We start from the raw sequence: 26612 nt of genomic DNA on the forward strand, positions 1-26612 counted from the left end.
TGGCCTCTGTATATTTGTAAATATTCATTTATTTACTAATATCCATAGTAGTTTTTCTATAAAGGTCTTGGCAGTCTGAACTAATTGTTTTCAATGGGACTATCTTGACTGTGTTGAAGTTGTGCTCATGCTCCATCTGTGGAACCTTTTTAATGCAACATGTACAACAAGACTGGGAAGGGGATCGGCCTGCTGAGTTTATTATGCTCCGATAATAAAGAGTACATGTAAGTTACACACAAAGTTGCTTTATTAAAAAAAAAAAAAAGGATCTTCACACTGTCAAACTGCAATAACATGATGCCCAGACTGATATTTATTACAGCATCTTCTTGTTCTTTGTCACTTTTGGTGCCACAGGTTTCTTCTGAGGTCTGGTCTTGGTTGGTTTGGGTAGTTTAGTTTTGGGCTTTGCAGGTTTAGCTTTGACTCCAGAGGCCTTCGAGAGGTTGCGTTGAGGTTTCACTTTCGGAGGCCTGGTGGCCACAACTTTCTCAACAGGAGGAGAGCTGCTTTCTGGGCAGGACTTAAAGACCTGGACATCCTGGACCTTCTGACCTCTGACCTCAGGAGGGTGACCACAGGTGGCGATGACCTCCAAAGTTACATTCTCCATCCACCTGAGAGACAGAGACAAAGAAACATAGCAACAATCGTCACCAACTGTGTCACCTTGCTGCTGTTTCTTTCCTCTCTTTAGCAGTTCAAGTTACTCCCAAAAAGATCAAACTCCAGAGAAACTCTGCACTGACCTGCGTAAAGGCAGCAGAGGACAGTCACACAGCAGAGGGTTGTCCTGCAGGTCGACCACCTCCAGGCCAGTGAGCGGGCTCAGGTCGGGAAGCTCCTCCAGCTGGTTACCTCTCAACGTCAAAGCCCTCAGCCCTGGACCCAGCCCCACCAGAGCATCCCTCGACATCTAGATGGTGATACAAATTTAAAGAGCTGATCATCAACGAATCCTGCCATGGCATGGTGTATGTTCTTAATTAAGTGAACTTTAGTGATTTTAAAAAATGTCTTAGTGGTAATTTTATGAAAGATTATTGTTACAATAAAAGATGATGTAAAGGGTGTTATGTTTGAGGACTTTTAGTCTCAGGCTTGGTGTCCAACCTTTTAACCATTTGGATTTTCTGGCTCCAACAACTAACAAAAGTATACATTCAACATCCATGCCTCAGAGTCCTTTCAGCAACACAAGATGCACGGGATACTTAAGATCTGGGAAATACTTTCCTGTTTATAAAACGGTCTGTCGTACCTTCTCTATGCCCATCTGATCCATGTAAAGCCTCTTCAGACTTTGGGATACGGGCTGGAAAGCTTTTGGTCCAACCCAGCGAATTGAATTGTGAGACAGACTGAGCTCCTCCAGGTTAGAGGCCTCGGACAGAGTTGGCATCTCTGTCAGCTGATTTGAATCTAGGTGAAGTGTACCTAGGAAGGCAGAGTCCAGGGCACCCTTGGCGATAGATGTTATTGTGTTATTGGTCAAATAAAGTTCCCTGAGTTTAGGTGTTACAGAGGACAGCAGACCAGTTGGTTCTAGTTTGGAGATGGCATTTCGCTCCAGGTGTAACACAAATAGACTTGGTAGGAGAGTCAGAGCTACAGGAGAGACACAAAGAGACGGAAAATATCCATGTTATAGTTGTTTTTTTACATACACTGTATATATTTTACACTCAGCCAGGCCTGACGAAGCACTGACCTGATCCAGGGAACTGTGCCAGCCGGTTCCCCTCGAGGTGGAGGTAGGTGAGCTCAGGGGCTCCAGCAAAGGCTCCGGCCTCCAAGGATGTGAGGTCATTGTCAGAAAGATACAAATAAAACAGTTTTTTCATCCCCCGAAAAGCACCTCTCTCGATTTCGTGGATTTTGCACAACTCCAGGTGAAGAGAAACAACTTGGCTGGCGCCTGGGAAGCCATTGGCGGGGAGGTAGTGGAAGTGGTTGCTGCGGAGGTCAAGCAGCTGCGTCTGGGTGGGGAAACCTCGTGGGACTTTGGTGTGACCTTGGCCTTCACATGTGGCATGCTGGGCTTCAGTCTGGGGAGGGTTAAAAGTTAAAAGTATGTTTATCTCTGAAATTTAGTGAGGTAGAAGTATAAAGTAGCATAAAATTGTACTTAAGTATTTGAGTAAATGTTCATAGTTGCTGTGCACCCTGCTAATAAACACGGTTCTTTTCTTCATACCTTTGGTATTCTATAATATTGACACTCCTAAAAATACATATACTGTATACTGTTCAAAGTGGACAAAAATGAAATACTGTTTCCACAGGAAGCACTCACATCACAGTCACAGTTCACTGGACACTCGACTTTCTTCTTGGGTTTGGCAGTGGGTTTGATGATGCTTCCTGCACTCTCGTTGTCCTTCTCAAATTCATCCTTCAGCTGCTCCTGATGGCTGCGGCAGCGCAGATCCAGAGGAGTCACGGCCTGCAGAGGTTCATCGGACAGGTGAGGAGGTCCAGCACAGGCTCCCTGCAGCTTCACACCTTTGACACTCGCCCACTGCCTCAGAGGCCGCATGTAACAGTTACAGTAGATTGGGTTGCCTGTAAGAAAATTAACGATGATTAGGGTGTATCAAAGACGACATCCTCTATGTATATGTATGACTTTGTATCAGTGGAAAATGTCACCAGTCAGGTTGAGGCTGCTCAGCTCTTTGGGCCCTGAGAGCGGCTCCAGGTAACGAAGCTGATTGTGGCTGAGGCCCAAGTGTGAAAGGAGCGGGGCGCCGGACAAAGCCTTATCTGACAGGTCCTGAAGGGACATGTGGTCGAGGTAGAGGTGTGTAAGCTTCGCCATGGAGACTGACTCTTCCCCAAGGTAGATCATGGGGTTGTGGCTCATGTCAAGGCGTGTGAGCTCACGGAGTCTTCACAGGGAGGAGAGAATAAAGTAAAATGACGTGTGGCACTTTGAGCTAAATGTAATATTACAACACATAACATCACCCTTAATAATCCTTCAGATTGTCCCACCTGTTCATGGTCTGAGTGGGAAAGAACTGCAGCTCATTGTGGTCCAGACTGAGGCGATTGAGAGTGAAGAGTCCAGCGAACGCCTCAGAGGCCAAGTTGTTCAGGGAGTTATAGCTGAGACGGAGCCACTTGATGTTATTCAGGCCCTGGAAAAGGAGTCATACCGTTGTGAGATCATATTGCTAAACATAATTATTCATTGTGGAGCGTGTGTCTAACGTCTACAGCCAGAAGTTTGATCACCTGGAAGGCCATGTTGGGGATGTAAACCAGCTGGTTGTTGGTGAGGGCCAGCATGTTGAGGAAGCCGAGCTGTGTGAAGGCTCCAGGTTGGATCTCCTCCACACGGTTATGATCCAGGAACAGCTCCTTCAAGGAAGAGAGGCCATCGAAAGACTCCTGCAACAGTCAGGTCAAGAGAAAGAAAGAGGTAGAGAGAGCGATGGAAAGGAAATAACCTCACATCTGTTCACTGTTGCATTATGTCTCCTCTTACCTGGTAAAGGATGTCAATTTTGTTGTAGGCCAAGTTTAAGGAGACCACTCGACCCAGAGTCCGGAAAGCGCCCTCCTTCACCTTGATAATGTTACAGCGCTGCAGGTTGAGGTGGGTGAGGTAGGGTGTGTGAGTGAACGCCCCCCTGGATAACTCCTGCAGGTTGTTATTCTTCAGGTCGAGTTTCAGTGTAATCTGTGAGAACAGAGGATGTATGTGTGGTGGAGGCGAAGCACAACTGAGGGACAGGACTGGAATCTTTATGATAAAGATGGACTACACAGCTACCTGAATTATGAATTGCATGCACAAAGTGAGTTTCAAGAAACATCTGAGATGCACCAAAGACAGCTGGCATTTAATGTTCCTCAAACAGCCGAGGGAAGGGAAAGGGAGATGTTTGAATTCCTCACCTCATCTACAGTCGGGGGAACCTCCGTTAAGTTCTTGCCAACGCAGGCGACCGTGAGTTTGGTGCTGTCACAGCTGCACACTCTCGGACATTTGCCCGCTTCAACGTGTAAACTGTGTGCTAATATCAGCAGGAAGGCCGCAGCAGAGAAGAAATGCATCTGTGCCAGTAAAATGTGTTAGAAATATCAAAGCTAATGCCAGAACTCTACAATAATCAATGCATATGTGAGCACATACAAGCTTTACCAAAATAAAAGAATATATAATGAATGATACACTGTTAAAACATTGTGGTTCATTTCTTGAATTTAGCATTTTCCATTGAAACACACACATCTGAACATTGTTTAACTGTTGGTCATCAAATGCCACATTTAATTCTCAATAACCTGCACTAGAAGCACCACAAACGACAACTCATCAGGTGAAAAGAACAGACTGTGGAAAGAGAAGAAGCCGACTTACCTTCAAGAAGAAAGTCACACCTCTCAACATGAATTAAATTACTTGAATCTGCCAGTTTAGTCTTCAGTTATCCTCCCGTGAATATTTTATTTCACTCCGACTGTGTCCAGCACTTACAGTCTGCAGTCCATCTGGCCAACAAACAAGGCTTTGGTAAATTCTTGTGTGATGACCCCTGATCCCCGCGCCCCCTCACTGCAAATTAACACCTTGGCTTGACATTTTCTGCCCAGTTAGAGGCTGAGACACCAGTAAGCAAGCAACTGTATTGGTTGTTCAAAATGATTGTGTTTGTTTATATGTAACATGAGAGTATGTATGAAATTCATCTATTTTCCTATCTCTTTACTTTTTAAAATAAAAATTGTGAAAGACATCAGACACTCAAATCAGCTTTATTTTCTCAACGGAAATCCCCAAACAATGCAGCTCGTGTCTCAGGCAGGAAACACTCATTTAATCCCTTTTGATTGTTCTTTAATCTTATTTTTAATAGTATTTAGCAGTCAATACATATTTTAATATCATCATTTGACTATATTTCATAAACATTTCATATAAAAACAACGGAATAGTAAAGGTAGATATGAAATATAAAATGTACAATAGCTGATTCTTCGATCCTGGTCAGAGCTCTTCGAGTTGTAATCTGTGCATCAGCCAATCAGGTGTCACTAACACACAGACCTTTGAGGGAAATCAGGCCTTTTTCTAATTCACCACAATACAAAGAGCATAAAGACCATGTTGTCAGTGCTGTGGTTAAACAAGTGTACATGAAGCTTTTCAGTTAGTCCACAACATGAGAGATACGATTACAGAATAACATTCAAGTCCAGTCCAGAAAGAGGTGTGTTGCCGAGTATTTGAAGGACAGCGGTGACACAGCGGAGTGTGTCGGAGTGGCGCCTGTTCTTCTCAAGTGCTGCTTTGTTTGCTTCAAACGTGAGCTCATGTGTGCTGCTTTCCAACAAGGTCCATCAGTGGTCAATCAAAGTTCAGTCTGTATGTATATGTATGTTTAGTGTCCTCAGCCCTCAGACCTGACTCTCTGCAGTGTCGACTGGAGGCTGTTTCTGGCGTTGCCACAGGACTCCAGGGCTTTGTTGTTTCTGTGAATGACACAAACAGTTAGAGGGTCCAGTCTACACACACATGTTCAAAATGATTAAAATAAATTATATTATTTATCCAATAATCCCTCATTAAGATCTGCTGATATGCTGGTATGTCTCCTATTGTCAATAAATCCCATGAAACACCAAAACCCACAATGACTATTAGCCAAAGCTTAAGCTGTTGTTGTCCAAAAATACCACAGTGAGCCACAGCTGCACACGTTCCTTTGTTACAATGACCACCAGCAGCACTGCAGTTTGAGTCAGCCTGACGCACGCTGTCCTGCTGCCAACAAATTTACTGCTGTCTGAGTCTGTTTCGCTAAAAACCAGTTCAGCCGTTGAACGAACATTTGTTTTAAAATGAAATTTGTGATCTGTTTACTATGGACAAACTGTCCCTGCACTGTGAGACACAGACAGGTTAGTGATGTCAGAAAACATTACTGGTTTAGGTCTTTTGATGGGATTTATCAACAATCATAAATAAATAAATAAATCCAGCATTATCTTTTAAAGTAACATGGGAGGGATTCACAGGAACCGAAGCATCATTTAATCTAGGTGTACTGGTTATAATCTTATTGATCCTGTCCTCAAAGGAACGTGTAGTATTAATTAAACCACACCTGCTATTAACATATTTTCAGATATCTTAATGCTAAAATCAACCAGGACTGAAATATTAAGGATTATAACTGATGAACGAGTAATCACCAGAGTGTCCATGACTGCACCAAGTGTAAAAACATTCATGCGTGTGCTTCATCCCTGAAGATGGGATAAGTAATCCATTTAAACCATTTTGTACCTGCAAGATGCCTGCTGATTGGCTCATTCTGTCACGCCCTTACCGGGACATGAAGGCCTGCAGCACAGTCACGTTCTCTTTGGGGAAGTAGTCCTGTCGAACGACGTGCTCCAAGGCGTGGAGGTGGCCGGGAACCACAAGGACGGGCTTCACCTTGTCCTCACTCTGAGAAGCCAAGAGGACAGGACGGAGGGATGGACGGTGAGGACAGAAGAAGAGTGTTAACAACAATGGAGAATGCAGTGAAAGGACCAATGTGAGAAATTCAGAGAAGTGTAAAAGAAACAAGAAACATCACAAAGTGACAGAGAAGATGTTTCTGTAGCTGTTGCTGAATATGTGCAGATTGTACATACCTTGATAAGACCGAGCAACACTAATAAAGATGATACAAAGTTGTAGCCTTGGAAGGAAGGAGTGGTAAACGCTTTTCTGAGAAGAGCATCTGTGAAAAAAACAAACAATTTATGATTTATTTTTATAAAAGTATATTCAAACAAAACTCTTAACATCTGGAGATGAAAAAACAAAAGGTCAAGTGGAGGGTGTCAGGAGATCCAAAGAAAGAGGAAGATGAGGTCCATCCAAATTCAACATTTTGAAGTTATCCGAGATGATCAATACCACTCTGATGTCTGTGTGCTCAACATGGAGCTGCAGTCAGCAGCTAGTTAGCTTAGCATAAAGACTGGAAAAATAGGAAACAGGTAGCCTTGCTCTGTCCAACATGAACAAAATGACCTACTAGCACTTGTAAAGCTCATTTATTAATGCAAAAAAAAAAACAAATTGAGTTGAGAAAAAGTCCCACACACGTCTGCTCTGTAAAACAGCAAATTGTTTGTTTTAGTCTGATGGGGTGGTATGAGTTTTACAACAACAATCAAAGTGTCTCACCGATGCTGTCCAACACTGCACTCTTCACTTCGTTATTCTCCTCCTTGTACACGGATGCAATCTTGAGGAAGGCTTCAGCTGTTTTTGCAGCATCTGTCACATCCACCTAGACACAGACGAAAGAGGAAACACTTACTGATGACCATCCTGTTTTATGCACAGACTCAAACTTTTATGCATCTTGCACCAAGTAAACACAAGTTAACTTCAAAACATTTCTTCTAGCCTTCAGTGGTGCTCGTAAACAGACCTGCTGCTCGATAAGCGACGCTCTCTTTGCTCCCAGTTTGAGCAGTTTGTCTGGAGATGGAAAGCTGAGGAAGGAGGAAACGTCCGGAGGCCGGGGTGCTGATGCAGGAGTCGACAACTACAAGGGGAAGGAGAAAAGAGAGTTAAACCACAACACTAAAAAAATCAGAGCAAATAGCATATATAGATTATATAGATATAGATTTTTTTGTAATAAAATCTCAGAACACTTTGGTTTGCCTGTAAAACATTCATAATTCTTACCGTATTTTCACGACCATAAGGCGCACCGTACGAAAAGGCGCAGTCTCAGTTATGTGTGCCATTACTGTATTTAACACACACATAGGGCGCACCGTACGAAAAGGCGCAGTCTACACACACACATGGCGCACCGCCTTACAACAACACACACACAAGCATACAAGTGTGCGTATTTAAAAATAGAGCGGGAGCAAAACTGAGTTTGATTGTGCTTTATTTAAGTCTTTATTACAAAGTACTAACATTTTATTAGCACATTACCGGTAATCGTCATTAATCAAACTCATCGAAGTCCTCATCCTCCGTTTCTGAGTTAAACAGCTGCGTTAAATCAAATATGCCAGTTCCACTTTCTTCGCTGTCAGAGTCACTTTCCGTGCCGTGCGGCCCCTCGGGAATGATGCCGGCTTTTGCGAAAGCTCGAACAACAGTGCCAGTAGACACGTTCGCCCACGCATCTACAATCCATCCGCAAACTGTGGCGTAACTTGCCCGGCGCTGCCTGCCACTCTCTGTGAAACTGTGGTCTCCATCGGTCATCCATCGCTCCCACGCCGCTCGCAGCCTTACTTTGAACGGCCGGTTCACACCGATGTCCAGCGGTTGGAGCTTTGTCAGACCTCCCGGAATAACAGCAAGTGCAGCGTTCATTTGTTTCACTTCTTTTTTCACATCGGCTGTGAGATGGGCACGCATAGAGTCACAGATCAACAGCGATGGTGATGCGTGGAAAAAACCACCTGGTCGCCTTACATACACCTGCCTCAGCCACTCTTTCATCATCTCTTCATCCATCCAGCACTTTTCATTTCAACGTTCTCAACACAGGTTTAACAACACACATAGGGCGCACTGCACTATAGGGCGCACCGCACATTTTGGAAAAAATCTAAGACGTTTGTATGCGCCTTATAGTCGTGAAAATACGGTAATTAATTTTAAGCCTTTCATTGCAGCTGCAGCATCAAAACTTCTCTGACCTTGATGCCACCGTTTTCCTCCTCTTCTTCTTCTTCCTCCTCCTCTTCTTCATCTATTTCCTCTTCATCCACTTCCTCCTCGTCCTCTTCCTCATCTTCATCTTCGTCCTCGTCGTCATCTTCTGGCTCACCTTCGTCATCACTGAGGCAAATTAAAAAGCATCTCATTAGCGAGGATTTCAACAAAAACAACAGTACAGACAAAATTTACACAAGGAAAGTTACTGTGCAGAAATGTGAATTCATCTTAAATCTACAGACGTCTCACAGTCTAGGAGAACAGCAGACTCTCACTGAGCATTGTGTTTGTACATTTTAACTTCTGCTGCTCCCCCAATGCATGCTGGGGTCGTAGAGGGACACCTCAGGGTCTAAAGTAGGAAATGATTACCTGAGTGATGCTAGATGGTCGCCCATGTTCAGGCCTTCCATGAAGTCTTTCAGGGCTTTGCAGCCGTCCTCTCCGAGACTGTTACCTGAAAGCCAAAGAAGTTATTTTAAAGTTTAGTCAGGGGAGTCAAACAAACAAAAAGATCTCGACCTTCCCTCTTAATTACATTTCTATAAAGCAGAAACCCTCGATGAAAAGGCATCTACACTTACAATAAAACTTTAAAGCAGATTTTTGGACTTTTGAAAAGAAATTACTATTTGCCTCAGTCTTTTATATTTTTATGATAATAAAAAACATTTTAAATCTTAATATAAAAAGGGAGATTTGTACCATTTAGGTCCAGTTTCTCCAGCTGGTCTTTGTCCTTTACTGCGTGTGCCACAGCCAGAGCTGCTTCCTCTGTAATCTCGCCAAATGACAGATTGAGTTCCTGTTAAACAAAACGGAAGATTTAGCCAAGAAGAAGACAGGAAACTAAGAACCTTTCCAAATAAATTTAGCATAGAAATGATTGAACCCCACAGGTGTGTGTGTGTGTGTGAGCATGTTCAGTCTACTTACACCAGTTACATCCAGATAGTCTACACACCATTAACTGTATATAAAGATGAAGTGCTATGCTACACACACAAGCAGGAAGCTGACTTTTTGTTAACCATGAAAATTATTTATTGTAGTTATTATTCTGACAGCTCAGGTCTGATCGGCAGTAAAGTGAGCTTCTCACTCACCTTGAGGATTGGGAGTCCCTCTGATACACTTTCTGCAATAGCCATGGCTCCCGCTGGCCTCACCAGACAGTCTCCAAAGTTGATCACCTGGACGCTGCGTAGGTGTTTCAGTGCCTGTGAAGGAAACAGATTTTATTTGCTACAAATTGTCCAATTTCTGCGCCTGAAAAGAGGATTATTAGAAGAAAATATAACAGTTGTAATTCATCACTCTTAATGTTTCACTAATCATTTTCTCTTATATAAACTGCTCTGCAGCTTGTTGTGGAGTTCACCTGACCACTAAATAATAATAAATAATAATAATAAAAAAAACAACAACAAAAACATGATGACACCAATATCGGATGTCTCTGTACCTGAGCCATGGCGATAGCCCCCTTCTCAGTGAAGGTGTTGTCGTTGAGGTTGAGGATGCGGAGGCCCGTGTTTTGCTGCATGGCTGTGGCCAGGGCTGTCACACCAGGGTGATTGATGCCATTCTGGGGCATGTTAACCTCCTCCAGGCTGCCCATCAACTAGGAAAACAAATAAAGGTCTGAGATCACCATTTAAAATGAATTATACAAAGTGCTCCGGGAAGGCACGCTGTGGTAAAATCTCCCACAATAGTCAGTCAGTCGGGTCAGTGGTGGATGTTTTTCCAAAACACTTAGTTACAGTTAGTCCTGTACCTGGAAGGCTTGAGCGAGTGCGGTGGCTCCGTCGTTCTCCAGTCGGTTCCTCCCTGCAACAAACACCTTCAGACTGAGGGGTGTGCCCTCTGCGCTGGATTTCTTATAGCACTGGGTCAACGATGCAGCCAAGATCTGAAGAGTTCACAAAGAGAGACGTGTTCAACTCTGATGACATTCATGGAGACGGAGACATGCCTCATCGTAAGAAGACGTTTTTGTGACTTACCTTCCCTCCTCCAATGCCCATGCCACAGTTGTTGAGCCGTAGCTCCTGTAATGTGTAGCATGCAGTACTCTTGAGCAATTTCTCGATGCCCTTTACCCCGTCTGGTCCAAAGGCGTTGTCGCTGAGGTCTAAAACAGTCAACCTGGCACCCGCCAGCATTAGAGCATCGCCCAGTGAGTTCTACGAAACACGGCAGAAACAGACAAATAATTGTTAGGGTGTGTAGGCCAAAACGAAGACAGCAGAAACGGTTACAGACGTGTAATAATTCAAGAACCAGACATGGAAAATTGTGAAATATTCCAACATGTTTTGACGTGGACAATAATGTCAAGGAAAGAAGTGTATTTACCAGAGCAGGTGGGATCTCAGAGCGCAGGCGACCTGTGAACATGTCACTCCAATAACAGCACTGAAAGAGAGAATAAAGATACAGTGTCAAAGTCAGTGCAGACAAACTTCAATATATTTTTATTATTTCAAAAAACTAAAGAATCATTTCACTCATCATGTCCTGATTCTAGCTTTTCAAAAATACATTTGTTACTTTTGACTTCAAGATTCAAAATGAATTTAAAAAAAAAAAAGTCTCTCCAAACCTTGAACTCGCTCTTTGTCTCTAGGGCCTTGGCGATGGCCTGTGCCGCCTCCACACCTATAGTGTTTCCCTCCAACCTCAGAGCCTGCAAACCCTTGAAGTCCTGGATCTCCTTCACCATGTCCTCCACTAAAAAGAGGGAACAGGTTGACAAAATGAGAAAGGTCATTACAACCAAGACTTTAGTGTGTTTTAGCAGTCATTAGATCTAAATAAGCCTCACAGGCTTACAGGCAGGGTTTCTGGGGCACTAAGTGTGCTCACCTGATTGGGCATCGTCCAGCTTTCTTCCCTGGCCTTTGTAGCTCAACTCTCCTTCGGCTACTCCGGTCTTGGCCAGAGAGTCGGCCAACTGCGCAACAATGTCTGTCGCCATCGGGACACCTGAGAGACAAACACATGACTTACTTCATATTCTGCTTTATGACAGTCCACTTGTTTACTTCAATAATAAAACAACCACTAAACTAGAAGTTGTTTAAACTCCAAAAACACACAGTTCTGTGTGATAACTCTGGCTTTAACAATCAGGTTTTTTCTGGAAAGTTCAGTCCACCTTGCTACTAGGCAGAAACTGCTGAAAGAGCTATTTTAGCAGAGAGACAATCCACCCTAAAACAGTATTTACATCTGCTGTATGGCACCACAGAGTAACTCAGATTTAACCAGAGTGTTTGGATACATTTCTTTGTATGCTGAACAATATACAGATGGTAAATATTTCATCTTAACGTCAGTTTAGGGACAAACCTCCTCTTCTTTGTATACATAAAACTAGCCAGGCCAACCATGTTTAAAGGGAACTCCAAACCCCAAGAAATGAGATGACATCTTGTTTGAAATCCAACTCGACTCAAAAACACGAAAGTTAAGTTAAGTTTTATAAACACTGACCCTGACTCAGATTTTTTAAAAATTAGTTTTGGGGTAGATTTCCAACTGTACGCAGCCGGCTAGCAGCTAACGGCTAACGCACGCCGACAAACAACATAACGGTTGGCGCGCGGTGGAGCCGTTGTTGACTAACGGTCCTGTTCGGTAAACGTTAACTAGTTTAATCCGGTGGTTACAAACAAACAGTTTAGTTAGGTGGTTAACTAGCTGGCTAACTAGCACGGGTAACGTTAGGTGTGACAGGCAGCGCGTGGCCTCTCCGGTCGGTCACCTGAAAACTGGCGCCGCGGTTAGTTTAACGGCTCCGGTCCTCGGTTTGAACTCGTTATTACAGAAACTCTAACCCGTTACTTGAACTACGCCCGGTAGAAATGAATACAGTCGTTACCACAAACGCTGCTGTGCTGACTGAATCCAGTCCGGTCCACTACTCCCGCTCACGCCTGACGTTCAAACCGAATCCAGCAGCACACTGACTGACTTGACGACCGCGGAGCTGGAGGACAAGGGACTTGTAGTTCAGTTAGGACTACAGCGGTGCGTTCAGGTGCTTCTCCAAAGCACACTACATACATAAATACTGTCTGTAATGTTATGTCGTGGCCCCACCACGACATAACAATAAATGGGCCTTGTAATGACAGATTTGTTTTATTTTACAGTATTTTACTTTATGTAGTACTCCATAGTACTATAGTACTTCTCCCTTTTTTTCTATTTTATTTCATTTATACCTTGCAGTTATTATCACGGTCACTTACTTTTGTACTATTATTTATATGATGGTCACTACTCTTGCAATAATATTATTTGTATCATGGTCATTTTCTTTGCAATATTTCTCACACTATGGTCACTTTACATTGCAATACTCTTTATATATCATGCCACTTTTATCCTCAGTACTTGTCTGTTTTGAAGGTTTATTCTTTTTCCTGTTTATTGTTATAGATATTTCTGTCTGTTTATTGTGGGTTTTTTTTTTTGCCTTTTCTACTTTTTTCTAATTCTGTAGTGTATGCTACACTTTCCTCTGCTGCTGTAACAAGTAAATTTCCCCGTGGTGGGATGGTGGGATGAAAGTATATCTAATCTAATCTAATCTAATCTCTGGGAAATGCTACAGAAAGCTGTTTACACCAAAAACAGCCGGTCCTTGAACGCACCGCCATGATAGGAAACCGACCTGTGGGTGGCAGCGCCGCACCGAGACAGAGACAGCCAGTCTGCTGATATTATGCGGACGAAGAAGAGGAGGAAGATTTGCAGCTGGCTCATGGATGGACGTGAGCTGCTGTGAGAGCTCCGGGGAATCGAAACTTACCCGGTGAAGTGAGACACGGAGCCTCGGCGGGTCTCTGCTTCCTCCCTCGGCTCGATGTTCAACAGCCCGTCATCCGCTGAGACTTTCCCCGACTTCTCCTTCCTTGCATCGGACACAAACACGCTTTTAAACTTTGCTCCGGTTCAATGAACTTCCTCAACTCATCAGGTAGGTGTGTCTGAAGTTAAAACATGCAGAGTCAGGAGGAGGTGGGGGGTTGTTTTTTTATGCTGCATGTTATTATGCTGCATGTTATGAATAAAAATGATGGTATGAATAAACATGAACACAGCCTCAGTGAGGGTCTTTGTCACGAAGAGCTGGTTCTTGTGGGAGGTGGTGGACGCACATCAGACACATTTTCATGCAAACAATCGGGAAAATATGAGTTGTTTTGTTACTAATCCACATGTTTCTGTTTGTCTTCTCTCCAGTCAGCACACCATGGATCCTGCCAGACAGAAACGCAGAGAGGAGATCAGCAAATCTCTGGCGTTTATACAGTGAGATTTGTTTTTTTTTATTATTATTATAGGAGGGCGCATTGAAAGTGAAACTTCCTCTGGCCTTGAATGACTCATATCATTGATATACAAACTGCCTCTTCTTCTCTTTGTCTTGTGCTCTAGGTCTTCTTTGGCTTATCCGGACCCTGAGGGCTACCAGGTACAAGCTGTCATTACAAACACAGTGTTATGTCTGTCTCCTGTCTCCTGTCCCTTCACTCTGGGTCATAAGTTGTTGCTTTCTTGTTATGTTTCACGCTTAAACTGTTGTGTCTTTTCTTTCCTAAAGACTGGCATGACTTTCAAATATTTTACAGATTGTCTTCTTCCATTTTCTTCATTCCTCCTGTCCAGACAGGCCCGTTGTGGTCAAAATCCACATCCTACTTTTGTGCAAAAAAAAAAAAGTATTCTCAAATTCGCACTCAAAACACGTTTAGGCAGGATCAGGCGAATAGCCGCAGGGTTGTGCTGAAAGTAACCGCTGTGAAACAATCAGAAAATAACTTTTTATTTTGCTGATTAACTGGCTTTATCGATGCTTGCACTCGCTCACTCTCATTCACTGTCTAAGTCACTCGACAACTGCTCTCTCTCTCTCAAACCATCGTACACAAACCAAATGAATAAACTTCTTCCTGTCACTGTTTTGCAGCATAAGTTGAAAGTCAGACTCAGATTTAGAAGCTGGGTACATGAAATAAACAAAGCCAGAACACAACAGTAGAGTATCAGAGTTTGTCACATGAATCCACCTGGATAGTCTCTAGGCTGATTGTTAGTTTCTTCCCATTTGCCTCAGCTGTACTTTGTGTTTATTGCTAAATAGTAGTAGTAGTAGTAGCTCAAAGCAACACTGTGCCTAAGTACAACTTCACAAAGTCATGTCTCAGTCGTGTTTTAACTTATTAATTGCTGAAAACTATTTCTTACAAGATACAAAGGGGTGACTTCGGGGTCTGTATCTATCTGACGATAGATAGATAGATAGATAGATAGATAGATAGATAGATAGATAGATAGATAGATAGATAGATAGATAGATAGATAGATAGATAGATAGTAATTTGTAGCCACAGTCTGTACAAAGCCTCACATAAATACACAGATACATTAAACACCACAACATAACCACACAATTAAACAGTCAGTACAGCACATTTATCAACCTATATCCCATCTGTATAGCTCTCAGCACATGCGGTTATCTGGGTGTTTAGTTAAGAGATGATCTGTGACCAGATGGGAGCAGTATGAAGGATGCTGGACCTGAAACATTCACATAATTTTGAAGCGCTGTTTGATGTACAGAAGTGGACAGACAGAGAGAGCTTTTATGTCCCTGCACTGTGTTTTGTTGAACGCCGTCCGATGCGGGATTCGAACCGGGGCCAGCTGCAGCGAGGACTATGGCCTCCACACACGGGGCGGCCGCCTAACCCACTACGCTACTGACCGCCCCTGTTTTAATGTTTCTAATCTTGAATCCGTCTCTTCCTTCCCCTCCTTTTCCTTGTGAATGTCCTGGTATTGTGCTTACTGTCTATGCCCATGTGTACTGTAGCCTTGCCAAATCATTCTTAAAACTTTTCTGCACAGGGCAGAAAAAGCGTGAGCTGAGGGGTTGTATTGTGACACACCACCAGAATCTCATCCCCTTATTTCCTTCCCTCCTCCCAGGATTTCCTGACCCACTTAGTGTGCAACCTGCTCGATGAGGGCAACGCCTTGTTCAGAGACAGAGATTGGGAGCAGGCTGTGAAAGAGTTCAGCGAAGGCTTGAATGTCTCGTGCTACGCTGCAACAGAGGATCTCGGGATCCCTGAGGCTTTGCTGGAGAGTCTGTATGTGAACCGGGCCGCAGCCTACCACAGTATGGTGAGACACATTAGCAGTTCATTAGGTGAATTTGCAACAGAGAGCATCAGTGCCTTTCCTTTCCTGCCTGTATTTATGTTTTGTGGTGGCGTTCCCTTTCGTTGTACTTCGCTGATATAATTAGACCCTTTTCAGGCTGAAGTGGCTTTTTATTAGCCACACTAGCAGCTGCATAGAAAGTCCAGATAAAATACAACGCAGGGCATTTCACCACCAATAGTTTTACACATTACAAAAGAATGATGTAAGACGGGGAGAGACGATTCATCAGTATAATTAGAATCATGGCCTTCACCAATATGATAAGAGTCATGCAGGGATAAGTTCAAGGGAAGGCCGAGGAATATCAGGAGTAAATACTAGAGCAGTATAGTACAAAGCACAGGATTATCAAGAAGACAATTATACATTCCTTTCACTGTTGAGTTACGCAGAGGATGGATCCTAATGACTTTAGAAATCCTCTGAAGTTTGCTCTCGCATCAAAAGGATGTTGACATTTGCCTTTAAATTTGGCTCAGGTGTTTGTGGGAGAGCTCTGGTAATCCCTTAATTTGATCTCCAGCGCCATGATCAACATTTCAAATTATCGAATCTAATGTCATTCCCATCGTCCTCCACTGTACTCTGTCCTCAGTGCAAACATGCTCATCTTTACGTCCCTGAAATTGATGCTGAACATCTTTAGCAGGTAAAATGTTTAAGGACTGTTAACGACATAATGACTGTGAGCAAGCTGACATTAGCATTTAGGTCAAATCATCGCTGTGCCGAAGTTCAGCCTCACACAGCTGCTAATGCGACTGTTTGTCTTGTTTGCTCATAAGAGGTCATCTTGGGCTCTGGTGAATTCTTATTGAAATAAACTGATGATATCAAGCTGGTGATCGTCTCACCGAGGTAGGTAAGGGTTAACGTGGCTGTCCAGAGGTCTGTGTCCTTGATCATACAGCCAAGCCAGTTGTTGACCCACAGTCAACACGGAAACATCTACACTCAGAAAAACAACATTTCAGTTTAGACTTTAAAAGTCTGGTTTTATCCACAGTATTTTCAGCTGATATTTCTAAAAACAATCAAATTCAATGCACTGATAACAATGCAACGACATAAGCTAATTTAAACTTTTTAGACGATGCTAAGAATGTGATGGGAAGAAAGTTATTACTGCACCACAGATATATAACAGATAAATAAATAACAGGACGATAAACTCGGTATATGATTTGGAGTTTTGTCTTTTTAACATTGAAGGCATTTCCGTCCTCACCACCCGAACTATGAAGCTGCTTCTAAAACAATACCAGTCTGATTGACTGCCCCAACAGGAATTTGACCTGCACTAAATCATTTAGATGTGTTTTATAATCAGTACCAGGCGACTGAGCATGCCAAAGAAAACTAAGTTGTTCTGTTCGTTCTGTTCTTGTGTTCGTGTCTTGATATTTACCAATATGTTCTTTTTGTTAAGCTGGACATGATAAAAATGTGTTTAATTCTACCTAATTTATATGTAAGTTTGCCTTTACTTGATTTATTTCCATACCCCTTTTTTTTACAATGTCCTCCACTCTCTCGTGTTTTTCCACAGGGGGAATATGACCTGGGTGTGAAAGACTGCGACAGCGCCCTCAAAGTGTGTAAGGAAAGCCGCAGGGCGCTGTACAGGAAGGCACTATGTTTGAAGGAGCTCGGGAAGTACAAGGAGGCCTACAACTGCACCACGGACTGTCTGCTCATCACTCGTCTGGTAAAGGGAGGAGAGGAATGGGAGGGTCGATGCTGATGGGTCAAAGAAAAAGGTTCATTATTGGCCCTGGAAATATCAGTTTGACAAAAAAAGGTCCACTTTCTTGGGTATTTGATCATACTAGCACCTTCTTGGTCCACCACTTTGGTCCAGATCAGAATATCATCAGGCATCTTAATGAACTTGGTGATCACCTGACTTTTTCTAGGCTCATCAGTTGGTTAAATATTGCAATTTGTCCAATACTCTGGAGTCTACAGCCATTCTGTCTTGTTTCCTGAGCTTTCAGCCACATCTCACTGCATTCATGACCGTTTAAGTTTTCCTAGTGCTTGGACACTCATCTCAATGACATAATCTCAATAATTTTTTTGCTTTTACAAAGAAAGTTGTGTCTCTCTTTAGTCCATTAGATTATTTCTTTTCTGTTGACAGGACAAACAGGTGAATGAACTCGCACAGGAGCTGGCCTTCCATCTACAACTAAAAAATCGCAAACCCTATGTCAGCACAAGGGTTAGTAAAATCATCATAGTTTACAAATGAAAAATGTTTTTCAGAAATTAAATATGAAATACAGTAGCATCCAGAGATATTAAATAGATACAGTGGTATGTTTGCTCAATAAAAATCTCTGAAAGTTGACTAATTTCTATCATCTCTTGGTAGACATCATCACAGTGTCTTCTTTTGGTCCTCAGTTTGCTGTCATAGCCAGTCTGTTACCTTGTCTTTCTTTCCCAGGAAGGCTCACTGATCACGAGAGATGTCACAAATGGAAACACGTCTGCGAAAGCCATCAAGGCAAGTTCCACATCTAATCTAATACTGTCTGATATTCCCCACCATGCATTAAACATGAAAGATAAATTAAATAAAATAAAGAATATGTGATTTCTCCAGATCATGATTTTAAAAACCTTTAATATCACAGAATCCTTGGTTTTCCTGTTAGAGCCTTTACTCATCCTTCTGGATACATTCAGATCTTTTTAAACATTTATTTTTATTTCTGCTTGATTATTCTAAAATTTCTCTTTTTGTTCTCCCTTCCAGGTGTCTGGTGCTCCTTTAGGGAATGGTATGAATCCTCTGCGTAGCGTTGCACCAGGTATGAATTCATTGACTTTGACATGGGCAGTTGTTTTGCATTTACAATCCAGGCAGGCATGCGTGTTTGTGCGTTTGTGGTCATGATTAACTTCTTCAAAAGTTTGTACAAAATCAATTGCAAATAAGATTTAAATAAATCCCCTCCTGCTTCCCTTCAGTCAGCTTTCCCAGCATGCCTCGGCCCTCAGTTCCCTCCTCAGTCCCTGTCTCCTCCACAGTACCTGACATATTGGACAGTCTGGACTCTGAGCTGATGGGAGAAGACTTGGATAGCCTACTCGATGAGCAGGAGCCAGCTGAGGTAAATAAAAAATCTGCTTGTCCTTGCACACCCGTAAACTAACGTTTGTCACTGATAATGGAGTGAAGGTTGATTGGTTGGTTGTGGAGGATTACTAAGCTGGAATGTGTGTGGAATGTGGAAGAGCATGTTAATAATACAATAATATTGTCCAAGACTCCAAGGCACCAGGAACACAAATCTTTCATTTCAGTGCACCACAGTTAAAAGTTGAGTCTTGCCTCGGATAGCTAATCAATCACAGAAAATGTCTTTCACCTTTTTATCTCTTTCTAAAATTAAGTTATTGTTAAGTGTTGTCTCTGAGTGGGAGGCACGGATATCTATATCTAGTTGTATTTTAAGATCCGGCTGCTCTGCCAAATAAAATGAACTCGATCGAAAATGAAACCCACAAAAAACAAATACTATGAGCAAACAGGGAAACAGATAATGAGCATTTGTTTGCTTTTTGTCGTTGAAAATATGAGAAACGTGTCCTGCAGGGAAAAAAAACAGACGATGCCAGACTCAAAACAGTACAATGTTCTAAAATATATAGAGGAATATATTTCCCTAAAGCTGCATTAAGAGATTTGAACAGGCTGTCTTAACATGTTGTGATGAGTACCATAGAAATTTAATGTGGTAACATGTTGGCAAACATCCAGCAGACATTGTTGGCTCTATGTTGGTCCCCACCAACCCCTGAGGGAAATATCTGCCACTTACTGAGCTAGATGTTCCACTTTCTTCACCAGCTAACATTGTCAGATATTTGGTGTTGGTCAGGTGGTGTACAGTGGGTTTATTAAAGATTTCCCAGCTGCGTACCACAGCTAGAAACAATTCTGATGAGAGTTTGTGTGGCGTAAAACTAAAACAATAAGCTAAAAAAACTTAAAAACCTACAGCGCTAAGGGAAACTGCAGTGTTAGGTGTTAATCAATGTGATATTGATGTTTCCCAACTACCATCTAATCTAGCTCTTAATCCGAGGCTTTGTAGTTCTTCACTAAAGTTTCCCTCTTCGTGTTTTCCAGACCATCACCCAGGCAGCATTCTCACTCCCCAGCAGGATTCCTCCTGGCGCACACACTATTCCCTCCGTCCTGCCCGCCCCGACACCTCAGCTCCCGCCGGCCTTCTTCAGCCCTGCTGTCAGCCAACTCAACTCCCTGGACTCTTTTTCAGGTGGTGGGCAAAGCGCCACAATTGCGACACTGGATGCCTTAGACGAGCTCTCGACCTCTGCAATTGGAGGTGGCAGAGGCGCTCTCAGTTTAGGACTGACCTCCACCGCGCTGGATGCTCTGGATGGCCTCGACTCCCTGGATGACTTCTCGGATACGACTACAAGTGCTGCTGTTGAGAATGAGCACAAAGCAGAACTGGGTGCAGGAGAAAAGTCCCTCGATGATTTGCTAGATGAACTTGATGCTGTGGAGCCTGTTTCTGATCCAGGTGGTCTGAGTGATGTCCTTAAACATAGTGTGAAAGCTGTGGACCAGCTCGACTCCCTTGATGCCCTGGACCCGTTCCCCTTAGTTGAAGGTGTTGCAGCAGCTTTGCCAGCAATCTCAAGTAGGGGAACAGGCCTGGACTTGCTCTCCAACTTCAGCTCGACTGGTAATTATAATTTGTGGGTGACTTATTATATCATTGGCAAAGCAGAAGTCTTGTTCTTTTTTGACACTTTAAGCATGCCATGACTCGTCTACAAAACTATTGTCCATACGTTTATGTCGAGTTACGTGAGAAATGTACAATACAGGTGCAATGTGAGATGATTTGTCATTTATTTCCTCAGGTATCACAGGCTCTCTGAGTGCTGCAGCTCCAGCAATGCGACCTCCAAAGAATAACTACAAAGTAAGACTGACTCTCTGGCTTGTGGTACCTGCACTCTTGTTTTTGCCTTGTCTTGTTAGTGTTAACTGAAATCTTATTCTTACTGCGGCAACAAAGGAGCGGCACAACCAGGCACTGGCTTCCACCCATGAGTTCAAGCAGGCCTGCTCTTCCTGTTTCCCTCGCCTAGGTACGTTAACCATCCAGTCCTGTCTCGTACTAACTGTTGGTGCTGCTGGTGATAACTGGTTAGGTTAACGTTCCCTATTGTGGAACGAGGAACATCCACTCCTACCTTTCAGTTCTGTTGAATATATTTTTTTCATTTTCAGGTCAAGGCATATATACTTTTGTACACAAGCCAGACCTGGTCCACAGCTGTAAGCGAGACATCCTGTTATGTAGACGAAAGTCGGGTCATCCTTCAGAGTGGACCAGAATACGACAGCTTCCTACCTGGACTTCCTTCAATGCGCCGTTTGCACTCTGCAAGGGTAAGAATCAATAAATCATCACGGATCATTTATATCAGGGATCTCATCTGGCGAACTGGTTTGTTGGTATTCGTTGTTCACGGATTGTTAAAGCAGTAAAACTGATTTCTCAATCAAAGCTGGAAAGTGTGAATAAAATGCCCCCAAAAGAATTTCGTGATAGAAAACAAAAAGAATCTATGAATAGACAGAGCTTCAACAAGCTCATTCCTGTAACTGACCTTTGTATTGAAACGAGAGGAGTTTACACACATTACTCACTGCACTCTTGATCTGACCTTGAGTCGTAACTCATAGTTACTTGTTGACAGGATGAAAAAGGGAGAGCTTCAAACTAGAGTTTGAGTTTTTTAATACGTGGTTGCTGATATCGACGAGTTTCAGTACTGATGCCAAACCAGATTCTTTTGTGGATAGCCTAGTTTGAGGAATACAGAACATATTTTAGGCATTCTACTGTAGCAGCATTGCACCATGGATTCACAATCGCAGTCTGTCAGTCAGTTGATCCAACACTTTGGTGCAGGCTGATATGTCAACAAGTATTAGATGGGATTTGTAATTTGTTTCAGATCCACGTGATGCTCAGAGGTTTGGTACTAAAGAGTTCTGTGATTCTCGAACTCTAAATTTTCAGCAGTTGGTATAAAATTAATTCTAATTCTTTGTTTTTTTTTGGTTCTTCCCATCAAAACCGCTGACTTCAACCATGTCTTTGAGTTTCATCGTACTTGTGTCAGAGAAGGCAGATTTACAAACATCATTCTTGATATGACCTCGTAGCTCATTTTCCATGTGGACAAAGCAACTCTCACTTTGACCAGAACTACTGACGTTCCAGCGGGTGGATGATTAAAGAGGGAACTTAATTAAAATGAGTGATTATTAATGTGGCTGTGTTTATGTTCCACGTGCCCGTGGATGTGTGACTGTATGAGTTCATTTCTCGTGTCAGAGCTGCTGAAGTCGGGTGATTTGGGCGTGTGTAAGTACGGAGAGAAATGCACATTTGCATATAACCAGCTGGAGATCGACGTCTGGACGGAAGAGAGGAAGGGGGCGCTGGACCGAAACCTTCTGTTTGAAACAACAGCTGACAAACTAGACCCTGTGATCAGCATCATCCGCCTTCTACAGGAACACAAGGGCGTGTTCATGTTCCTCTGTCAGGTTAGTGCGCTCATCAAGTTGTTGTTGATATTTATTCTTATTTATTTATTCACAGATGTTAATTTGTTAAGACAGTCATCCTCTTAATCTCCAAATGTGTCGGGCCTTTCTTTATTTTTATTCCTTTCTTTGCTTTTTTTGATTTCTTCTTTTTACTTTCTGTCTTTCCGCCTTTAGGAATGTTTTGACAGTGAACCAAGAATCATCAGCGAGCGCAGCAAAGACGATCTCACCATCTGCTCTAACTTGGACGCTCGCCACACCTTCGATGCCAACAAGTGAGCCTGTTTACAGCATATGTATAAACGTCATCTTACCTTCGCTCATTTCACTAACTCTTTAACTCACATGTCTTTATATGTTATCTTTAAACGCACTTTGATTTCTGCCTCTCAGGTGTTTGGCCTTTATGGTGAGGAGCCCTTGTGTGAACTACAGTAAGGTCCGTCCACTGAGCGTCCTGTGCTACTTGGATTTGTGCCGCCACGAGATCCGGTCTAGCTGTGAGAGAAAGGACAGCTGCCATTTTGCCCACTCCGTCATAGAGGTCAAAACCTGGAGGGTGCAGCGGGACACAGGTCAGCGCATACAGGTTTTATTCACTTGAGATGGTGGGATGGCGAAGGTTCTTATTAAAACAGGATTAAGTGGAAACACAGTTAAAGCTGCACTAATATTTTTATGTAAACAACAGGTCCAATCCAAGAAGAGTCCGTGTTGTAAAAATAATAATTATAAATGATAATGAAAATAATTAGAAATAATAAATGTTTGTGTTTTTGTTCACAGGTATCAGCCCTGATGAGATTGTGAAAGTATCTGCAAAGTATAATGAGAAGCAGGAGAAACTTTCAAGCAAACAGAAAGGAAATAAAGTAAGGAAGTTTTTATTTTTTGTGTTTCTATAATTTTATTAAAACAACACAATGTTTCTCCTGTGACTTATCACAGCTTGTTGGCCAGTCAGCTTGTCTAGAATCCTTTGTTTGTTCTTATTTCTGTAAATGTATCAAACCCACAGTGACACCACCTCACTGCTGGACTGGAATCTTTCACCTTTTGTAATTTACAGAGCTTTTGATTTAAAATGTATCATATTAATTAATAATTGCATATACTACCAGATTGTACATGTGCAATTTCATAAAAACTCATGCAACAATTGTCCAACTTAAACTTATTTCCATTTTAAGCAGTTGTCTTCTGGAGGAGGTGTGGGTAAACCAAAAGGAGGAGGAGGAGGTGGAGGTGGAGGTGGGAAGAGTCTGAACATGGAGATGAAGATGGCCTGTGCTCAGTGCTGGCGGGACGGTCGGATCAGTGAACCAGACAAAGCCCTCAAGTACTGCACTGCCAAAGCCCGGCACTTGTGAGTACAAACAATATGTTTGTGTAATTGTATTTAATAATTTGTTCCTTTAAATTACAGAAGTCATCTATAAACATAGCCATGTCGTGTTATCAGTTACCCTGTTATACGTTAATATCAACTCACGTGTTCCTGCAAAATCGCAGCCTCGTATCGGGGATTGGCAGCTGTCTCATTTTCAGCCGTTGTCCTTCTCTTGATCTTCAGGTGGACTAAGGACAGATGGATACTGCTTGTCATGTCAGAGAGAAGTAAATGGGTTCAGGTCCGACCGTTGCCACATAACAAGAACCCCCCCCTGCAGTATTATGTAAGTGTGCTTCCTCTGCTTTTATGCACTTTAAATAAACAAGTAGTTTTGGCCAAGCACTTCACATTCTTGAGTCACACCAGCCGTTCTTACATTTCTTGCTTTTTATGTTCACTATGTTTTGTATATTTTGCTGCTTTTAAAGATGAAACTTGTTGGCGCAGGTTATGGTGTCTCTTGAAAGTTTGTACGGCACATTGTGATCTGTTTTTTTTCTTTTTGGCAGATGTGTTCCCAGATTTTAGAGAAACGAAAATGTAACACTGGAAATTGCACCTTTGCTCACAGCCAAGAAGAGAAAGAGATGTGGATGTATATGAAGAATAATGACTGTGAGTTATTAAAATAGATTATAGTTTACTCCACTCACTCGACTTTATCGTCTGACTTCGGCTCTGAAGAGACAAAGTGATAACAGATTTATATTTGCGCCTCCAGTGCGTGACATGCAGCAGATATATGACATATGGCTGACTTCAAACACCCACCACCGCCAAGCAGATGGAGCCATGCTCGCCCAGCCCGCCACAGAAGAGAAATACATCGTCATGCCAACTGACTATGCTGAACCTGTGGTGGGTGTGCAAACAGCTGCACTGGCACCAAACTAACACTTAGACATGTGGTGTTTCCTGCCTACACATCTGTGAGAAGAAGCCAAAGATGATGTTTCCTTTCTGTATTTCAGAGTGGTTACTACTGCCGTCTGTGTAGCAGACACAGTAACAGTGAGCGGCAGTGGCAGCAGCACATCTCTACTGAGAAGCACAAGGACCGAGTGTTCAGCTGTGAGGGAGAAGACGAAGCTCTGACGTGGAGTTACCGTTTTCCTGGCAGGTGCTTTGAAATCTGCCCAAAGTAAGACCTTTTCCTGGATTCTGGATTTCCTGTTTTTGGATTCAGTCAGTAAAAAAGCTGGTTAGGGCTTCAGTATTGGGGTGTTATTGGCATGAATCACAGGACCAGCTGGAGAGAACTGTCCACCAAAGTAACCTAACACCTACAGAGTATCATTTTTTTTTCCTGACCTCCAGTTATCATCTTCTAGTGATGTAGACGTGTACCCCTGGATGTGTTAGTGCACTGTGATGTCACTGTTGGGTGTGGTTACAGGTGCAACAGTGGTGAAACTTAAAACCAGGCAGCACAGTAAAACGCTGCTTTTCAGCCTGGTGTTAAGTTACTTCTAACTATCAACAACTATTGTCAATACAGTATTTCTAACCAGTCTGAATGGTCGACTTGTCAGCTGGATTAGACCAACGCAACAGTGGTGTCAAGCAAGGAACACTCTGTACATTTAAGTTTTGCTGTCCCAAAGCAGCAGGCATTGACATGCATGTGTGGTTCTGCTGTTATACATAGTAGTTCTATTTATATACTGTATAGAGTGTAAAGTTTTGGTCCAGAAGATTTGGGGTTCAAGACTCTACTGCAGTTTTATGCTCAGATATTAGCAGTATTGGATTAATATCTACCGTCCTTCTTAAAAAGGCTTGTTATGTTCAAAGTAAAATTTAAAGATATCAAATTAAACATTTTATTAACATGTTATGTTCACGTTCGACAGGTTGGATGGTGGCTGTCCTGATGGTGTGAGCTGCGACTACGCCCACAGCCCGGAGGAGTTGCAGGAATGGACTGAGAGACGGAATTTCCTGCGACAGACACTGGCCAAAGCTAGAAAAGACATGCTCATCATGCCAGATGAGGTTAACTTTGGGAAGTACAACTTTCTACTTCAGGGCTGAGAATTTTTTTATTTTATTTTGTGAGCCATTTTTTCTTACTGCCAAACCAAAAAATCAAAACCAAACCATGGAGACATTTGCCATTAGTCTCCAAACGTGCCATTTACTCTTTACTTTGAATCAGTAAGTATTTTAATTTCTTCTAACAGTATGAAGGTCATTTTCAGAGCTACTTGTATTGCTCATGTCACTGTCCGTAATAAAGTACGTCACGCTGTGAGAGTGAGGCTGGTGCCACTCTGAAAAACACAGCAAATAGAAACACACTGTTCAGATTTAACCACACATGTTGCCTTTTGTGATATTCACACAAAAAATTTGTTCTATTCTTTTGTTCATTTCCCCTCTGAGTCTGAGCAAACTGTTTTATTAAGAAGTGTTTTCATTCCAAAGTTTAAAGCCTTAACACTGCAGTAAAATACTCCCCACAAATGATTTCTCAGTTTCAACTTTAACACAAATAAAAAATAAAAATAAAAACTCATTCACTTCTGATTTGTACTCCAGCAAAGGCATGTGTTTTTGGTGGGAACACATCTGTGTTTTATTTTGGGTCATATTATTTTCATAATTTGAGAAGGGTGTTGCCACAAAGGACATTA

The 26612-nt window shown here is 42.5% G+C and overlaps 3 protein-coding genes across 8 annotated transcripts; 1 reads left to right on the forward strand and 2 right to left on the reverse strand.

The window, feature by feature from the left end:
* Nucleotides 1-106: 106 nt before the first annotated feature.
* On the reverse strand, nt 107-4516 carry chadla (chondroadherin-like a). The gene is made up of 11 exons (XM_027284773.1): nt 4376-4516; nt 3910-4068; nt 3497-3691; nt 3244-3399; nt 3001-3146; nt 2656-2894; nt 2300-2568; nt 1715-2051; nt 1265-1611; nt 753-919; nt 107-620 (listed from the first exon to the last, which is right to left on the reverse strand). The coding sequence occupies exons 1-11, from the start codon at nt 4403-4405 to the stop codon at nt 320-322; spliced, it is 2346 nt and encodes a 781-aa protein (XP_027140574.1). The 5' UTR covers nt 4406-4516; the 3' UTR covers nt 107-319.
* A 238-nt stretch (nt 4517-4754) lies between these two features.
* rangap1a (RAN GTPase activating protein 1a) lies at nt 4755-13674 on the reverse strand. 4 transcript variants are annotated; one of them, XM_027285577.1, is made up of 16 exons: nt 13539-13674; nt 11585-11704; nt 11322-11449; nt 11075-11134; nt 10723-10902; nt 10494-10628; nt 10179-10337; nt 9820-9933; nt 9419-9518; nt 9086-9170; nt 8695-8836; nt 7452-7568; nt 7202-7307; nt 6661-6749; nt 6348-6469; nt 4755-5487 (listed from the first exon to the last, which is right to left on the reverse strand). In XM_027285577.1, exons 2-16 carry the CDS (start codon nt 11694-11696, stop codon nt 5406-5408), a joined length of 1731 nt encoding a protein of 576 aa, XP_027141378.1. In that variant the 5' UTR covers nt 11697-11704; nt 13539-13674; the 3' UTR covers nt 4755-5405. The 4 variants fall into 4 exon arrangements, with proteins under 4 accessions (XP_027141378.1, XP_027141377.1, XP_027141380.1 ...); XM_027285576.1 differs by lacking the exon at nt 13539-13674 and adding an exon at nt 12603-12717; XM_027285579.1 differs by lacking the exon at nt 13539-13674 and adding an exon at nt 12603-12717 and having other exon boundaries at nt 6305-6469.
* LOC104932080 (zinc finger CCCH domain-containing protein 7B) lies at nt 13566-26490 on the forward strand. Of its 3 annotated transcripts, none has more exons than XM_019266943.2 (23): nt 13566-13706; nt 13973-14041; nt 14168-14204; nt 15725-15922; nt 17514-17672; nt 18108-18188; nt 18417-18476; nt 18729-18783; nt 18944-19086; nt 20109-20694; nt 20876-20937; nt 21034-21106; nt 21249-21410; nt 22366-22580; nt 22758-22858; nt 22977-23158; nt 23370-23455; nt 23774-23949; nt 24157-24259; nt 24486-24591; nt 24698-24834; nt 24948-25117; nt 25830-26490. In XM_019266943.2, exons 2-23 carry the CDS (start codon nt 13983-13985, stop codon nt 26008-26010), a joined length of 3132 nt encoding a protein of 1043 aa, XP_019122488.2. In that variant the 5' UTR covers nt 13566-13706; nt 13973-13982; the 3' UTR covers nt 26011-26490. The 3 variants fall into 3 exon arrangements, with proteins under 3 accessions (XP_019122488.2, XP_027141375.1, XP_027141376.1); XM_027285574.1 differs by having other exon boundaries at nt 23777-23949; XM_027285575.1 differs by having other exon boundaries at nt 19004-19086.
* The last annotated feature ends 122 nt before the right edge of the window (nt 26491-26612 follow it).

Source organism: Larimichthys crocea, chromosome XII (genome assembly GCF_000972845.2).
Source record: "Larimichthys crocea isolate SSNF chromosome XII, L_crocea_2.0, whole genome shotgun sequence".
Lineage (NCBI taxonomy): Eukaryota > Metazoa > Chordata > Actinopteri > Sciaenidae > Larimichthys > Larimichthys crocea.

What these genes read in the sequence shown, in the direction of transcription:
- chadla (XM_027284773.1), bottom strand. Translation starts at nt 4,405, where the DNA reads ATGTTGAGAGGTGTGACTTTCTTCTTGAAG. An exon ending in GGCACAGTTCCCTGGATCAG is followed by an intron (nt 1,612 to 1,714) that starts GTCAGTGCTTCG and finishes TCTCTCCTGTAG; the next exon opens with CTCTGACTCTCCTACCAAGT. An exon ending in ATCAGATGGGCATAGAGAAG is followed by an intron (nt 920 to 1,264) that starts GTACGACAGACC and finishes ATCACCATCTAG; the next exon opens with ATGTCGAGGGATGCTCTGGT.
- rangap1a (XM_027285577.1), bottom strand. Translation starts at nt 11,696, where the DNA reads ATGGCGACAGACATTGTTGCGCAGTTGGCCGACTCTCTGGCCAAGACC. An exon ending in CACTCGCTCAAGCCTTCCAG is followed by an intron (nt 10,338 to 10,493) that starts GTACAGGACTAA and finishes TTGTTTTCCTAG; the next exon opens with TTGATGGGCAGCCTGGAGGA. An exon ending in TGCAGTGTTGGACAGCATCG is followed by an intron (nt 6,750 to 7,201) that starts GTGAGACACTTT and finishes TTTTTTTCACAG; the next exon opens with ATGCTCTTCTCAGAAAAGCG.
- LOC104932080 (XM_019266943.2), top strand. Translation starts at nt 13,983, where the DNA reads ATGGATCCTGCCAGACAGAAACGCAGAGAGGAGATCAGCAAATCTCTG. An exon ending in GAGGGTGCAGCGGGACACAG is followed by an intron (nt 23,159 to 23,369) that starts GTCAGCGCATAC and finishes TTTTGTTCACAG; the next exon opens with GTATCAGCCCTGATGAGATT. An exon ending in ACTGCCAAAGCCCGGCACTT is followed by an intron (nt 23,950 to 24,156) that starts GTGAGTACAAAC and finishes CTTGATCTTCAG; the next exon opens with GTGGACTAAGGACAGATGGA.